This window comes from Carcharodon carcharias, chromosome 20 (genome assembly GCF_017639515.1).
Source record: "Carcharodon carcharias isolate sCarCar2 chromosome 20, sCarCar2.pri, whole genome shotgun sequence".
NCBI classification, from domain to species: Eukaryota; Metazoa; Chordata; class Chondrichthyes; order Lamniformes; family Lamnidae; genus Carcharodon; species Carcharodon carcharias.
In genome coordinates, this window is record NC_054486.1 from 24051305 (window position 1) to 24068893 (window position 17589).

A 17589-nucleotide genomic window follows, 5' to 3' on the forward strand; every position below is an offset into this window, starting at 1 on the left:
GAGAGGAACTTGCAGGTGGTGTTCCCATGCACCTGCTGCTCTTGTCCTTTTTGATGGTAGAGGTCACGGGTTTGGGAGGTGTGGTCAAAGGAAGATCGGTGAGTTGCTGCAGTGCATCTTGCAGGTAGTACACATTGCTGCTACTGTACATCATGGTGGAAGGAGTGCTGATCAATCAGGCTACTGGATGGTGTCGAGTTTATAGAGTATTGTTAGAGCTGCACTCCTGCAGGCAAATGGAGAGTATATTTCATCACACTTTCAGATTTTTGCCCCAGCGACAGCGAAGTGTCAGCCTAGATTTTGTGCTAAATTCTCTGGATTGGAACTTGAACCCAAGACCTCCTGACACACAGATGAGAGTGTTGCCATTGAAACAGATCAGCCATGATCTTAGTGAATGGAGGAACAGGCTTAAGGGGCCGAATGGACTACTACTTCTCCAATTTGGATGTTTGCATGTTCACATGAAAGAATGGCATTACAGTTCCAAGTCAGGATGGTGTGTGGTTTGGTTGGGAACTTGCAGGTATTGGTGTTCCCATGCTTCTGTTGCCCTTGTCCTTCAAAATGCAAGGGGTAAAGCGTTTGGAAGGTGTTGTTGGAGCAGGCTTGGCAAACTGCTATCTACTTTATTGATATTGGCTGATGGATAAATGTTGGCCATGGCATTGGGGGGAACTCGTCTGCTCTTCCTTGAATAGTGCTATAGGAACTTTTACATCCACCTGAGGGCAATTGGAGCATCAGTTTAATGTCTAATTTGAAAGATGGCACATCTTTAATACCACAGCACTCCCTCGCTACTGTTGGAATGTCAGCCTATATTTTGTACTAAAGTCTCTGGAGTGGAATTTGAACCCAAGACCTCCTGACACACAGGCGAGAAGGCTATCTTGAATCACAGATCATCTTTAACCTGTGCAGCAACAATATGTGCACTAACTACTGTATAAATGTCACTGTGAGGTGGCATTAGGTTAATGCAATTAGAAAAAATAAATAAAAAATCATTTGATTTTGTCAAAATAACCCACTAAGCATCAAAGGGTTGTTCTACAATTGGAAAAATTGTATTAAGATATTTCTGACAGCACTAGTGAATGCAACAGCTGGTGCAATACTAAGCCATAAAAAGAGGAAAAATACAAGTTCGATCACAAATGTGATTAGTTCGCAGGGGCAGCAGACAGCGCTACAATTTGCTCCTGAGTTACAGGGTAGGGAATCTTCCCAGAACAATTTTCAGAAGCATGCTGCAGTTGGAATAGTCACATAATAAATTGCTGAGATTTTGGATGAGATAATTGCCCATTTAACCTACCCTTCTATGTCTGCCCTAAGATGTATTATGATTCTTACACCAATCACCCTATACCCACTTTCCCCAACTGGAACTTCTTTATACCCTGTCCCACCACCTACACTGGCATTCTGTTCCAATTTGTATGGCTCTCTTACAGGAAAAAAATGCATAGTTTAAACTTTCCATTTTCCTTTGACAGCTTTAACTTTAAAATGCATCCCTAATCCTCAAATCTTGAACCCAACTCTTGGGCAAAAATATCAGCTCCAAGCCAAGCTTTTGGGAGAGGCTAATACCTTCAAATAAAAATGACAGCATTGAAGAACAACAGATAAATGCCACTGCTATCATGAAATATGTAATTTCCATTGTTTCAGCCGTTATTTTGAACATTTGAAATTTAAGTTATTGAGGAACAAATATGGCAGCTGAAAATAATTTTCAGAAAGCATATTGAGAGAATTGTGGGAATTTGATGGTCAGGTTGTGCAAAAGGTGATAGAGTCTCATTATAAAATTGCAGCTACTGTGTGTCACACAGAGTGATACTGTTACTATTGAAAATACCTAAGATAGCACTATCAACAGAAATAAAAGGGACTTCAGAGCTTTCAAAGAAACGTGCTAGATACTGAATTTAATTTTTAACGGATATGTATAAATATGTATAATAAGAATGTCAGAAGAAACAAGTGCAACACTCACACAATCAGCGCTTTCTGAACAGAGTCACAAAGCCAAAATACATGGAAGCCCACAATGTGTAATAAAGATTAATGTTTCAGTCACTTTAAATATCGTGGTCATCAAACCAAAGAACAGACCTGGGACTAATCTATTTTATCAATATCCAGTGAACTAAGAAAGCTAAGAGACTGAACCATTCATTTGCGCCAAGTTATGTTGGTTAGTTCAGAGTCTAGTTTCCATGATTTATTGGCATCACATTTAAGCACTACATTAAAACAGAAATTAGTAAAAAGATAAATGCTTTAATTCAAAGAATAACCCAACCAAGCAAAGAGCTAGAAGCAAAGACATTATTCCAATACAATTAAATGAGAATTACTGTGCTACAGGAATGAGCTATGATTGCACAAATGGCCCCAAGAGTCAGTCTTGACCTAATGATAGCACTCTTTCCCCTGAATCAGAAGGTAGTGAGTTGAATTCCAACTGCAGCTATTTGAGCACAAAGTCTAGGTCAGCACTTGAGTACAGTACTGAGGGAGCACTGCATTGTCAGAGGCACCTGTTATAATCCTCGTAGAGACTGATGACTTTAATAAAAAAGGAAATTTGAACTTCCAGTGAATGATTGAAAGGATCACATGACAAGGTTTCAAGTTTTAAGACTTTCACTTTAACAAACAAACTAAAAGCAATATTGACTAAACACTATTGCAGTAGGCAACTTATATTCTAAACTATACAAAAGATTCCCACTTTTAACATTTAAAATGACTGAAAATCTCCCTCCATGATTATATATAACCGGTCCATTTAATAGACACTATTCTCCAGGAACCAGTCTAAAACTATCCTTAAGAACAAAAAAACTGCGGATGCTGGAAATCCAAAACAAAAACAGAATTACCTGGAAAAACTCAGCAGGTCTGGCAGCATCGGCGGAGAAGAAAAGAGCTGACGTTTCGAGTCCTCGTGACCCTTCGACAGAACTTGAGTTCGAGTCCAAGAAAGAGTTGAAATATAAGCTGGTTTAAGGTGTGTGTGGGGGGGCCGGGAAGGGGGGTGCGGAGAGAGAGACAGAGAGAGAAGTGGAGGGGGTTGGTGTGGTTGTAGGGACAAACAGGCAGTGATAGAAACAGATCATCAAAAGATGTCACCAACAAAAGAACACATTGGTGTTAAAGTTGGTGATATTATCTAAACGAATGTGCTAATTAAGAATGGATGGTAGGGCACTCAAGGTATAGCTCTAGTGGGGGTGGGGAGAGCATAAAAGATTTTAAAATATTTAAAAATAATGGAAATAGGTGGGAAAAGAAAAATCTATATAATTTATTGGAAAAAAACAAAAGGAAGGGGGAAACAGAAAGGGGGTGGGGATGGAGGAGGGAGCTCAAGACCTAAAGTTGTTGAATTCAATATTCAGTCCGGAAGGCTGTAAAGTGCCTAGTCAGAAGATGAGGTGTTGTTCCTCCAGTTTGCGTTGGGCTTCACTGGAACAATGCAGCAAGCCAAGGACAGACATGTGGGCAAGAGAGCAGGGTGGAGTGTTAAAATGGCAAGTGACAGGGAGGTTTGGGTCATTCTTGCGGACAGACCGCAGGTGTTTTGCAAAGCGGTCGCCCAGTTTACTTTTGGTCTCTCCAATGTAGAGGAGACCACATTGGGAGCAACGAATGCAGTAGACTAAGTTGGGGGAAATGCAAGTGAAATGCTGCTTCACCTGAAAGGAGTGTTTGGGCCCTTGGACGGTGAGGAGAGAGGAAGTGAAGGGGCAGGTGTTGCATCTTTTGCATGGGCATGGGGTGGTGCCATAGGAGGGGGTTGAGGAGTAGGGGGTGATGGAGGAGTGGACCAGGGTGTCCCGGAGGGAGCGATCCCTACGGAATGCCGATAGGGGGGGTGAAGGGAAGATGTGTTTGGTGGTGGCATCATGCTGGAGTTGGCAGAAATGGCGGAGGATGATCCTTTGAATGCGGAGGCTGGTGTGGTGATAAGTGAGGACAAGGGGGACCCTATCATGTTTCTGGGAGGGAGGAGAAGGCGTGAGGGCGGATGCGCGGGAGATGGGCCGGACAAGGTTGAGGGCCCTGTCAACGACCGTGGGTGGAAAACCTCGGTTAAGGAAGAAGGAGGACATGTCAGAAGAACTGTTTTTGAAGGTAGCATCATCGGAACAGATGCGACGGAGGCGAAGGAACTGAGAGAATGGGATGGAGTCCTTACAGGAAGCGGGGTGTGAGGAGCTGTAGTCGAGGTAGCTGTGGGAGTCGGTGGGTTTGTAATGGATATTGGTGGACAGTCTATCACCAGAGACTGAGACAGAGAGGTCAAGGAAGGGAAGGGAAGTGTCAGAGATGGACCACGTGAAAATGATGGAGGGGTGGAGATTGGAAGCAAAATTAATAAATTTTTCCAAGTCCCGACGAGAGCATGAAGCAGCACCGAAGTAATCATCGATGTACCGGAGAAAGAGTTGTGGAAGGGGGCCGGAGTAGGACTGGAACAAGGAATGTTCCACATACCCCATAAAGAGACAGGCATAACTGGGGCCCATGCGAGTACCCATAGCCACACCTTTTATTTGGAGGAAGTGAGAACACCTATGTGTTCTTTTGTTTTGTTGTCGGTGACATCTTTTGATGAAATGCTTCTATCACTGCTTGTTTGTCCCTACAACCACACCAAACCCCTCCACTTCTCTCTCTGCAAACCCGCACCCCCCCCCCCCCACCCAGCCTTAAACCAGCCTATATTTCAACTCTTTCTTGGACTCGAACTCAAGTTCTGTCGAAGGGTCATGAGGACTCGAAACATCAACTCTTTTCTTCTCCGCCGATGCTGCCAGACCTGCTGAGTTTTTCCAGGTAATTCTGTTTTTGTTTTAAAACTATTCTTAGCTGCTTCTTCCTTTTCCAGCCGGGTAATTTCAACTACACAAACTGAGTTTCACGGTGAGGGACAAATTGGAGGTCCCTCTCTCTAGCCAAAGCTAGGCAAATCTTCCAGCTTTGTTTGAATCCTTGTGAACTTGATCTTTTCCATCTGAGCACGAGCTCCCGCCTGCATCCTGCATGGTTAACAATTGAGACTTGCTGCCTCTATCTCTCTCTCTCTCACAGGTTCTTACAGACTGACCATGTCTGTTAGGTTCAGTGATTTTTATTTTTGGAAAACCGGCAACCTAATTCTTCAATGGCTTCCTATGGATTCTTTGCCTCTCAAAGCCCATTTCCCTAGTAGCGTGAATCACATGGGCCTTGCATCTGGGTAGAAAAGCTAATCAGCTATCCTCTAGACTCCCAACTTCATTCTATCTTGGAATTAAATAGACAGTTTGAAGTATAACAGTCACAAAACCTGACATTCCTAACGCCTCCCTGGGGTTTGGAGACCAACAGTCTATTCACCAGCACAGCTGCTCAGATCATTATTTACAGGTGTAAATATCTTGCACCTTCTTCTCACTAAAAATAACCTCCCCCCCACCACGAACCACCCACCCCCCCTCAAAACCTTTAAGTCACCCAGGCATATTGCCAGCAGAATTCAGAGCAGGTCACATGATCCCACTCATTCCTTTTATCCTAAATTAAAGACACAATCCCAAAACATAACATTCTTATAAATCTTCTTCATATTTGTAACACACATTCTTTCAGATGAAACGTTAAACTAACTTCTTCATATGTGGATATAGAACATTTCATGGCACTATTTCAAAGAAGGGCAAGGAGCAAACACTCCTCTAATAATCATTTAAAAAAGATTATCTGGTTGGTTACTTCATTAGTTTTTGTGGCATCTTGTTGTGTGCAAATTGACTGTAAAGTGCATGGGGATATCCTGAGGATGTGAAAGGCATTACATAAATACAAATTGTTTCTTTCTTTCTCATTCCTGAATTTCACATTATAAAATCATCCTCAGCAATCATGTTTTGTTACTCAATCTTAAAATTAACAATTAAAATAAAGAAACTAACCAAACATGCTGACAACAGATTTCTGACAATATGGTAACTCAACGCAACCATTACACCACAGAGTCACAGTGATTTCAACGCATTACAACACATTCCTTACCTATGGAAGGGGCCTCTGTTTTCGTGAAAAAATCTTGCCATGCTGCATCCTGGAAGAAATTGTTGTACCTGTAATCTATGGAGCTGAGGTATTTGGACACTGGGTGAGAACCTAGAGAGAAAAAATGTAAATGTTTGAATATATCTAGCCAGATAAGAACAGTCCTTCAATTATAAGCACCTTATCTATAAATTGTTGCCTCTTTATTCTTACATGTCCATTTTTAACCGAGATGGACAATGGGAATAAAGCTTTGTTTCAAGCTTTTAAATTTGACTATTCATTCACCTTTACAAAAAATAATCTAGGATTCTAAGATTTAGCATTTTAGAATCCTAGAATATCACAGCACAGGAGGAGGCCATTCAGCACATTGTTCTGTGCCAATTCCTTGAAGGAGCATTTAGTCCCACACCCCTCCTCTTTCCCCATTGCTCTGCAAACGTTCTGTATAGTTTTTCTCTGTTTTCAGTTTATTGCAGTGTATAGTCAACAACAAAATTGATGCAGCTGCCTGCTGAGGCTGCAAGCAGGTCCAAACAGCTGTCAAGGCTGTGGAGATCCCAGCAGCTGTGTGTCAAGGCTGTGGGAAGTCCTGACAACTGCTTTGAGACAGCAGGAAGAACCATCAGCTACTGTGGAGGCTGTTGAAGGATCTAGCAGCTGCTATGGAAGCTGCAGTAGGTCTTTAGGAAGTTGCCCTGTCTCTGTACATTTTCCAGTCGTATTATAGAAGCTGCCCTCTACATTCTCCTCTACCAGTTGTATTACAGATAATGCCTTGAACATATCTCTTTCTAAGCTGTTTTATATAAGCTGCCCTGCACAAAAAGCACTCTGAGTTATATTTTTAAGTGATAATACAAGTCTTAGATTTTATGATTCAGTTCAGCAAACTCTAATTGGGTCCAAAAGAATCAATTTGTGGCTTTTGACAAAAACTGGCAGATGTTCCAGTATCTTGGGTATTTTTCACAGCACCATCACGTAACACTTAATTTGCAATTCTATAAGTGCACCCTATGGTAGAACAGATGGCTGACACTGAGTCACAAGGTAGAAATTCAACTCATGTCTCTGCAGTGGAGCAATAAACATCCACAGAAAACATGATTATAAGTTAATACCTTAAAATCACTGCCAACCATCTGTTATTCATTATAGCATATCTCCTCAGAGTTTTTCCTTTTTAATAAAATGTCACAATTTCTGTTCTCTTCCCGAAACGGAGATGGATAGGTTTTTGTTGGGCAATGATATTAAGAGATATGTAACCAAGATGGATAAATGGAGTTAAGATACAGATCTGCCACAATCTCACTGAATGATGAAACAGACTCAAGGAGCAGAAAGGCCTGTTCCTCTGAAATTGGTGTTTATAAAGCTGAGGGATGACAGTGCTGCCAAATGAAGCACATTCCCATCTTTGTGCCCAATGGTAATATCAGGCACTTCAAGGTACAGCAGGGATTAGATAGAAAGTAACGCTTTCCCTACAAAGCCCTACTGAGCGCTCCGAGTTTGGCATTGTATAATCACCTCAATAACCACTGCTAATATTTTCTACACTCCTGCTTTTTTGCGATATCTTCATAACAGCAAGAAACAATGCCTGACAGAGGGCAGACAGATGATCTGCTTCTCCATGCTAGCCCATGCTGCCTATGAGCTGGCCACCAGGAAGTTCTAACATCACCCTGAGATGAACATTTGCTTTTAACCTCCTGCCTGGTGGTGTCAGGAATGACATGGTTCAGATCAGGAAACACCTGTTCATCTACACATTCCCCTTTCAGTTAATCTTCAACCTTAACATCTCCTGCCTAAGAATGATCAATTATTACTAAATCACTATTGTTATGACCACAGCAAATGTTAACTGCAGAGCAAACCCAGAGGGAAACTTGGCACCCTTTTTTGTATTCTGAAAATGAGAAGAAAATATACTGATCTTAGCAGCAAGAAGTCACCTTTTGGGATTTTAAAATGTAAAAGTTTTATTAACAAGAAGAAAAGAAAACTTGAGTACACAAGATTAGTTACACAGTTTTTTAAAAATTCATTCATGGGTGTGGGTATCGCTAGCTAGGCCAGCATTTAATGCCTATCCCAAATTACCCTTGTTCAGAGGGCATTTAAGAGTCAACCACATGGGTCTGCAGTTACATGTAGGCCAGGCTGGGTAAGGACAGCAGGTTTCCTTCCTTAAAGGAATTTAATGAACCAGATGGGTTTTTACAACAATCGACATTGGTTGTAATTAGACTTTTAATTCCAGCTTTTTACTGAATTCAAATTCCACCATCTGCCATGGTGGGATTCAAACCCGGGTCCCCAGAACTTTATCCTGGGCCTCTGGATTACTAGTCCAGTGACAATACGCCTACGCCATTGCCTCCCCTTGTTAAAATTACTCTTACAATACATTCCCCCAAAAGACTCCCTACTTGGTCAGACCCACAAGTAAACACCTTCCAGTCAACTATAAAAATCCACTAATACTACACAAGGCAAACTGCAGTTGCTTTGATAAAGGCAAACCACATGACCTCTTAAACTCTCTTCCACTTTGCTGTGGAAAGCCAAGACTTCAGAACAAGACTGCTTTTTGCAGCCCAAGACTTCTCTGGCTTAACTGGATGGCTGATTCAAACTGCATCTTCTCTCAGCCTAGAGTTGTTTCCAGGAGATCTTCCTCACACAGCCAACAGCCAACCCCCAGCTCTCCACAGTAACTCTAAAATACCTCTTCCCCCTTTCATCTCAGGTTTCATTGTTCTCGCACCTCACTGAAACTGAAATTCTTCCAAATATTAAATCTTTCATGTTTCTATTTGTCTCTGTTTTTGTGTCAATAAAATGTAATCTAACTTCTTCTATTTACCCATGCAACTCCTGTAAGATGCAGAAATGTTTCTTGCCACCTCTGACATTCAAATGAACTCTCAACTTATCTAAGAATGCAAATGTTAGATTCAACATATTTACTTGTACCTCAGACCACTATAATATCTTATTACAAATGCAGAAACCAACTTTTCCCCAGCTTAATCCGATCACGCGCACATACACACACCCTTCTTCAAAGAACAACACAATAATCCCCAAAAATATATTTAACAAAATAATATCCATTCTCACACTACTAAAGTCATGAACAGACAAGGCAGTTTGGCTGAAGTGGGACAACATAAAGTATTTTAAGATATTTGCAGTGAACTTACCAAGGGGAATGATGAGGAACCTCATGTAGCCAAGCCAGTCGGGAGTCTTGTGCGATAGCTGTTCCACAAAAAGCCGTAAAATAGCGCTTAGGTAATGCTGGGCCCCGGCCACAGTCACTTTAATGGGGTTTGGAGTTTGGGAGTTACAGTTGCAGCTGAAAACAAGTAGAAAAATTAAGCATCATGCAGTGTTTTTCCTTAACAAAAGCGATCATGGGGCTTAAACAATAACTTGCATTTATATGGCACCTTTAACATAGTGAAATGGCCCAAAGTGCTTCACAGAAGCACTACTAAATTAAATTTGACACCAAGCCACAAAAGCAGACATTAGGATCTGGTCAAACAGGCCGGTTTTAAGGAACATCTTAGAATGAAGAATAGAGAGGCAGAGAAGTTCTGGAAGGGAATTCCAGCAGCTGAACACAGGGCGGCCAACGGTAAAGCAATTAAAATCAGGAACATGGAAGAGGCCAAAACTGAAGGAGTGCAGAAATCCCTGAGGGTTCTAGGGCTGGAGGAGGTTAAAGAGATAGGTAAGGAGGAGGTCACACAGGAATTTGAAAAAAAGGATGAGAGTTTTTAAAATCATGGAATTGCTTAATGGGGAGCCAATATAGGTCAGTGAGCATAGAAATGATGGGTGAATGAGAATTGCACGAGTTAGGACACAGGCAGCAGATTTTTGGATTACCTCAAATTTACAGATGGTACACAACATGGGAAGCCGGTCAGGAGTGTGTTGAAATAGTTAAGTGTAGAGGTTTTCAGCAGAAAGATGTAAGCAACTACAGGCCAGTCAGTTTAACCTTGGTGATGAGGAAGCTTTTCAAAATGATAATCCAGGACAAAATTAACAATCACTTGGACAAGTGCAAATTAATTAAGGAAAGCCAAAATGGATCTGTCAAGATAAACTGCATTTAACCACCATGATTTAGTTTTTTGGTGAGAAGGTTGATGGGGTTAATATGGACCACATGGACTCCCAAAAGGCATTTGATAATGTGCCACATTATTGTTGTGCCAGCAAAGTTGAATCCCATGGAATATGAGGGACAGTGGCAGGAGTATGAGGGACAGTGGCAGGAGTTGGCTGAGAGACAGGAAACAGACCGTAGTGGAGAGCAGTTGCTTTTACAAACTGGGAAGCATACAGTGGGATTCCCCAGGGGTTGGTACCAGGACCACTGCTTTTCTTGATGAATGTTAATAACTTAGACATTGGTATTCAGAGCACAATTTCAAAATTTGCAGATGACACAAAACTGTGAAGTATTGCGAACAATGAGGAGGATGGTGATGAACTTGAAGATGACATGGACAAGCTGGTGGAATGAGCGGGCACATGGCAGACAGACTTTAATGCTGGGAAGTGTGAGGTTATACATTTTGGTAGGAAGAACGAGGAGAGGCAATATAATCTAAAGGGTACGATTATAAAGGGCACAGGAATATGGTTTGTGTGCACAAATCTTTTAAGGCAGAAGGACAGGTTAAGAATGTGGTTCAAAAGGCTTACAGGTTGCTGGGCTTTATAAATTGAGGTTTGGAGTGCATAAAGGTACTCCCACAGTGCTAGTAACTAGGGAGTTCAGAGATTTTGACCCAGTGAAAATAAAGGAACAGTAATATATATATTTGACTCAGGATGGTGTGTGTCTTGGTGGAAAACTTGTAGGTGCTAGTTTCCCATGTGTGCTGCTCGTCCGTCTAAGCATCAGAGGTCACCGGCTTGGGAGGTGCTGTTGAAGAAACCTTAGTAAATTGCTGCAGTGTATTTTGTAGATGGTACGTACTGCAGCTGTGGTGCAACAGTGGTGGAGGGAGTGAATGTTTGAGCTGATGGGAAGGGGCTGATTTGACATAGATGGAGTCAAGCTCCTTGAACCTTGTTGGAACTGCACTCATTTAGGCAAGTAGGGAATATTCCATCACAATCCTGACTTCTGCCATGCACGATGGAAAGGCCTTGGGGAGACAGGTGGTGAGACATTCAATGCACATTATCTCACCTCTGATCTTTTGTGGCCACAGAATTTATATGGATGTTCCATTTAATTTTCTGATCAATGGTAACCCCGAGGATATTGATTGTGTGGATTCAGCGATGGTAATATTGTTGAATGTCAAGAGAGATGGTTAGACTCTCTCTTGTTGGAGATGCATGGCACTTGTGTGATGCAAATATTAATTACTAATTGTCAGCCTAAGCATGAATGTTGACCGGGTCTTGCTGCATGTGGGCACAGATAGCTTCATATATGAGGAGTTGCAAATGGAACTGAACACTGCAATCCTCCCTGCTTCTGATCTTATGGAGCAAAAGTCATTGATGAAACAGCTAAAGATGGTTGGACCTAGGACACTATCCTGAGAAATTCTTGCAGTGATGTCCTGGAGCTGAGATGCTTGGCCACCAATAACCACAACAATCTTTCTTCTCCGCCGATGCTGCCAGACCTGCTGAGTTTTTCCAGGTAATTCTGTTTTTGTTTTGGATTTCCAGCATCCGCAGTTTTTTGTTTTTGTGTCTTTGATGTGCCCCATTTCAGCATCAAGCTTGCATGGTGAGCAAATGGCTTGGGTCCTATTTATGAGGTTGCCAATAAGGTCAATCTTTTAGTGCATGGAACTACAAGAATCCCAACCCATGTATTGACCAGTGAAGGTAGGCTTGTGGTGGACCGTGGTAGAGAACCCCCAGCAGATTTCCCAACCAGTACGTCAAGAGAAGGGAGCTCATTTGATTGCTCCATTTCAAAGGTGAATTTGAAAACAGGATGGAGCCCATTAAGACGTGCAAGGAAATCATTACATGCAGCTGCAGATTTAAATATAGCAAACGATTGATACATCTTTGCAGACAGAAAGAACATGTACACACATCGTGCCTGTTTCAGCTAATCAAAGTAAGTGACAGCCACTCTACTGGTTCATTCCCAGGGCAATGTCTTGACCAATCAGAGTCAACTTGCATGGCTTAAATTTTGAACGATGCTTGGCAGCTAATTGTCAGTCACCACCAACTTGTGTATTCTCCATGGTAACACCTCTACCAGAGTCCACTTGTCAACTAATCAGCACTTTCTTCTCATACAGTATAAATATGTTGTTTCCCCTAACATTGATATTTTCTTACAAATTGTCCTGATGAGTGCAAGACGAAAAGCTTCAACAAAAAGTTTTTTTTCTCTCAGCAATACTCAATGTATGCTCTCTTCCAGATTGTTTTTCAATTGCTCTCTGCTCCTCTGCTTTCTGCTCCCTGTTCCTTAGCTAATTTTCTATCCATACTACCACAGTCCTTTTAATCAAATGTGTTTTAATTCTGCTAACAAGTGTATCACATGATATTTTAATCAAATGCCTTTTGGAAGTCCATCTACACAACATCAAGTGCACTACTCACATCAACCCACTCTGGTAATTTAAAAAGAAAATTCTTTCAAGGGATGTGAGCATTGCTAGCAAGGCTAGCATTTGATGCTCATCCTAATTGGCCTCAAAGGTAGTAGTTTGCTGTACCTACATCAGATGGACTGCATTCATGGGGCTGTTAGGAAGTTCCAGGATTTTGACCCAGAGACAATGAAGATAGGGTGATATAGTTACAAATCAGGATGGTGTGTGGCTTGGAGGAAAACGTGCAGGTGGTCCCCTGCATCTGCTGCGCTTGAATTCCAGATGGTGGAGGTCACAGGTTTAGAAGATGCTGTTGAAGGAGGCTTGTTGAGTTGCTGCAGCACATGTTTTATATGATATGCACAGCTGCTACTATGTTGGCAGTAGAGTTAGTGAATTTTTAAGATGGTGGATGAGGTGCCAGTCAAGCAGGCTGCTTTGTCCTGCATGGTGTTGAGTTTCTTAAATATTGTTGGAGCTCCACTTATCCAGGCAAGTGGAGAGTTTCTCATCATACACCTGACTTGTGTTTTGTGGATGGTGGACAGGGTTTGGGGAGTTACTTGCTACAGAATTCCTAGCCTCTGACCTGCTCTTGTAGCCACAGTATTTATATGGCAGGACACAATCTGTAATAGTTGATGAATGCTTTGTGAAGTGCAGTGATTGTCATTATATAAATAAAAAAAGGAAAACATTCTGCACCAGCAACTGGCTGAGAGAAGAATGTTAGCCAGGGCTCAAGTAGACCCTTTGTTGTTGGAAGCAGAAGGTGGGATTTCAGTTTAACACCTCATCGAAAGGATGGTACTTTAGCACTCCATCCATGTCAGCCCATGTTACATGTTTGTGACATGGTACAGGGCATATGTCCTTTGAAATTGAAGTTTATGGGAATCGGCTGGGGGTGGGCGCGGTAGTGGAACGCTCAACTGGTAGGGGTCATGGAGTCATGTCTAACGCAAAGGGAGATTGTTATGGTTATTGGTGGCCAAGCATCTCAGCTCCAGGACATCACTGCAAGAATTTCTCAGGATAGTGTCCTAGGTCCAATCATCTTTAGCTGTTTCATCAATGACTTTTGCTCCATAAGATCAGAAGCAGGGAGTGTTCAGTTCCATTTGCAACTCCTCAGATACAAAGCTATCTGTGCCCACATGCAGCAAGACCCAGCCAACATTCATGCTTAGGCTGACAATTAGTAATTAATATTTGCATCACACAAGTGCCATGCATCTCCAACAAGAGAGAGTCTAACCATCTCTCTTGACATTCAACAATATTACCATCGCTGAATCCACACAATCAATATCCTCGGGGTTACCATTGATCAGAAAATTAAATGGAACATCCATATAAATACTGTGGCCACAAAAGATCAGAGGTGAGATAATGTGCATTGAATGTCTCACCACCTGTCTCCCCAAGGCCTTTCCATCGTGCATGGCAGAAGTCAGGATTGTGATGGAATATTCCCTACTTGCCTAAATGAGTGCAGTTCCAACAAGGTTCAAGGAGTTTGACTCCATCTATGTCAAATCAGCCCCTTCCCATCAGCTCAAACATTCACTCCCTCCACCACTGTTGCACCACAGCTGCAGTGCGTACCATCTACAAAATACATTGCAGCAATTCACTAAGGTTTCTTCAACAGCACCTCCCAAGCCGGTGACCTCTGATGCTTAGAAGGACGAGCAGCACACATGGGAAACTAGCACCTACAAGTTTTCCACCAAGACACACACCATCCTGAGTCAAATATATTACTGTTCCTTTATTTTCACTGGGTCAAAATCTCTGAATTCCCTAGTTACTAGCACTGTGGGAGTACCTTTATCACTCGGACTGTAATGGTTCAAGGTGTCCCAGCACCATCTTCTCAAGGACAGTTAGGGATGGGCAATAAACACTGCCCTTGTTGGCAATGCCCACATCCTATGAATTAATATATTGAATCAGGCATAAGAGCTTTATCCACTGAACCAAGGAGACCGAATTGCAATGCAGTTTCAGAGTCAACCTTTTCCCCAAAGGGAAAGAGGCTTCACATAAATTTTTGTAAATGCAAGCTAAATACGAACATTTTGCAGGGGCAGGTGCATGTCTTCAATCTAACCTTGTGGCTAATGAAAGATATGGGGAGGCCACTGGAGGAAAAATGGGTTCAGATGAATGAATCCAGAGCTCTGTAAATGGGATTATATTGGCAAATATATTTTTCTCCCCTCAGGGGCTAAGCATTTCGAGTGCTTTTTCTTTTCTACAGGAAGAGACATTTATAAAGCACAGCACAGCCACTCTCTCTAATCAGTTGTGCAAAACTCAAATTTGTATTTAGTGGATGGCTCTTCTAGAATAAGTTCATGTATCTATATGTATTATATATTCACAGATATATTACAATGACACCTATAATACTTATGTATCGCAATACAAAATTATAACCAATGACCATAATAACCAAGAAGGCTCCAACTCACAAGCGTTGTATCCTGGAGACAATGGTTGTGAATGCTGCTTGTACATCTGCAGAGGAACACGTGCACACAATGGGGAGGTTGTGTTTCTGTAGTAACTCTGACACATACTGTAAGGCAGTAAAGTATTATTAAACAGGTATGTTATTCTCTGATCCATTCTCAGAATCACAGTCTCAATGTTACATGCAAAATCGACAGTGGCAAACTAATTTGGAGGCTAGGGGAACTCTTTGGATGGAAGCAAAACTCAAAGAGGAGAAAAAGAATATTTGAATCAGTCAACTGGAGCATTTTCCCACATCCACTAGCAGCAGAGGATTAGGAGCTAACAGAGTAACCAGTTCTGGTTTTTCTTTATACATTCTTGGCCGCATTTTATTGCTCATCTCTAATTACTAAGGGTACTAAGTGTCAGCCATGTAGTGTGGGACTGGAATCACATGTCAGCCAGATCAGGTAGGGGTACAAGCTTAGCCTTCCCTGTAGGACATCAGTGAGCCAGCAGTGTTTCTACAACAATCCAGCAGCTTTCGTGATCATTTTATCTGGTGCCAGCCCACAAACAGCCAGATTTAGTGAATTCAGTTTGCTGTGATGGAAATTGAGCTCTTATTCTCTGGATCACTGGTCCAGCTTTATAACCACTAGGCTATTGTGGCCTGTTGGTTTACCAACAAGGTAAGGGGAAATGCAAAAGAAAATAAATCAAACCTCTCCATATGGCTGACAGGTTATCACCATCTCTGAGTCAGAGAGCAGGAGGGCTGGGTTCAATCTCCAGTCTACAGTTGGGTGCTACATTTAGTGACAGCATCCCTGGATTACAGAAAAACGAGCTGGGAATGCTATTCCTGATCACTATCCATCAATCTCTGCTAGGAGTGGGCGAGTGTGAATTTCACTCAACTGTGACATGTTCCACAGTTAGATTGTCTGCCGCCACTTGCAATCATGGTGTATGACTGAATAGAGGGCACTTGGACAAGTTTCCAATCATAAATCAGCATAGAGGCAAGAAAGTGGTACTTGTTCATTTTCTTGGTGGGATTGGGCAGAGCATTGCTAATGTCAAAACAGACATGTTGCCTTATGACTCAAAAGTCATTAAACTGGCAACAGGTTAACCTTTTCTTCCCCCCATCTAAAGATAGAAAGACTTGCATTTATACAATGCCTTTCATGTCCTCAGGATGTCCCAAAACACTTTTCAACCAATGATGCACTTTTGAACTGTAGTCACTGTTGTAATGCAGGAAATGCAGCAACTAATTTGTGCACAGCAAGCAGCCACATATAGCAATGAAATAAATGACCTGACCATTGGGTCGAGGTGTTAGTTGATGGATAAATTTGGCCAAGGCATTGATAGAATGCCCCTGATCATCTTCAAATAGTGTCATAGGATCTTTAATGTCCACTTGAAGGGGAAAGTATCTCCTCCAAAAGAGGGCATACCTCTGACAATGCAGCACTTCCTCAATAAAATTCTGAAGTGTAATCAATTTTGTAATGTAGGGAAATTTGGTAGAAACATGTCTCGCGAGTTGGTGCATACCTGTCCCTGCCAGTCTGATGTATTGATCAGAATTATGTTTTCTGGCAACTGCTCATCTGAAATTAGTATATGATTCAACTGGTCATAGACAGTTTTCCGAGGAATCTGCAGTAAAAAAGAGTGCAAACATTGGTAATGCAGACATATTTTTAGTACGTGTTTTTCCACATTTACCCAATTCAAGTAAAAGGAGCTGCGAGCTTTGGTATGGAATCCAACTTTGATGCTCCAAATCTTGAATTATTTAAGATACCCAGGAAGCTCCTACTTTAGGTTTCAACTTTCATTGAACATAGGAACAAGAGGCCATTCAGTCCTTCGAGTCTGCTCTGATAGTCAGCGGGATCATGGCTGATCTGTATGTTATAGCCATCCACCTGTTTTGGCTCCATGTCCCATTGTACCCTTGACTGACAAACATCTATTGCTTGCGGATGTAAATTCATTAACTGAGCCATCGTCTGCTTTTTGGGGAGAGCTTCACACTTCTAACACCCTTTATATGAAGAAGTGTTTCTTAACTTCTCTCCTAAATGGCTGGCTCTAATTTAAGGTTATATCCCCTTCTACTAGACTTTCCCACAAGTGGAAAAAAATTCTCTCTATCTATGCTATCAATTCCTTTTAAAATCCTAAACACCTCAATCAAATCACCCTTGAAACTTCAACATTCCAGGGAATAGAAGACTAGTTCATGTAATCGCTCATCATAATTTACTCCTTGGAGCCTGTGGTAATATTTTGTTGAATATGCCCTGTCCTCATTCCAACGTCAATGTAAGCTTTCTAAGGAGTGGTGCCCAGTACTCCAATGGTTTAACAAAGGCTTTGTGAGATTGTAGCA

The 17589-nt window shown here is 41.8% G+C and overlaps 1 protein-coding gene across 1 annotated transcript in view; it reads right to left on the bottom strand.

The window, feature by feature from the left end:
- Window positions 1–17589, bottom strand: part of pacs2 (phosphofurin acidic cluster sorting protein 2) — a 257934-nt gene that overhangs the window by 26535 nt on the left and 213810 nt on the right. Inside the window, exons 14-17 of the mRNA XM_041214574.1 lie at window positions 16746–16850; window positions 15191–15297; window positions 9306–9460; window positions 6082–6192 (exon numbers count right to left, since the gene is read on the bottom strand). Coding sequence (XP_041070508.1) covers window positions 6082–6192; window positions 9306–9460; window positions 15191–15297; window positions 16746–16850 — 478 coding nt within the window. The remainder of the gene's footprint in view (window positions 1–6081; window positions 6193–9305; window positions 9461–15190; window positions 15298–16745; window positions 16851–17589) is intronic.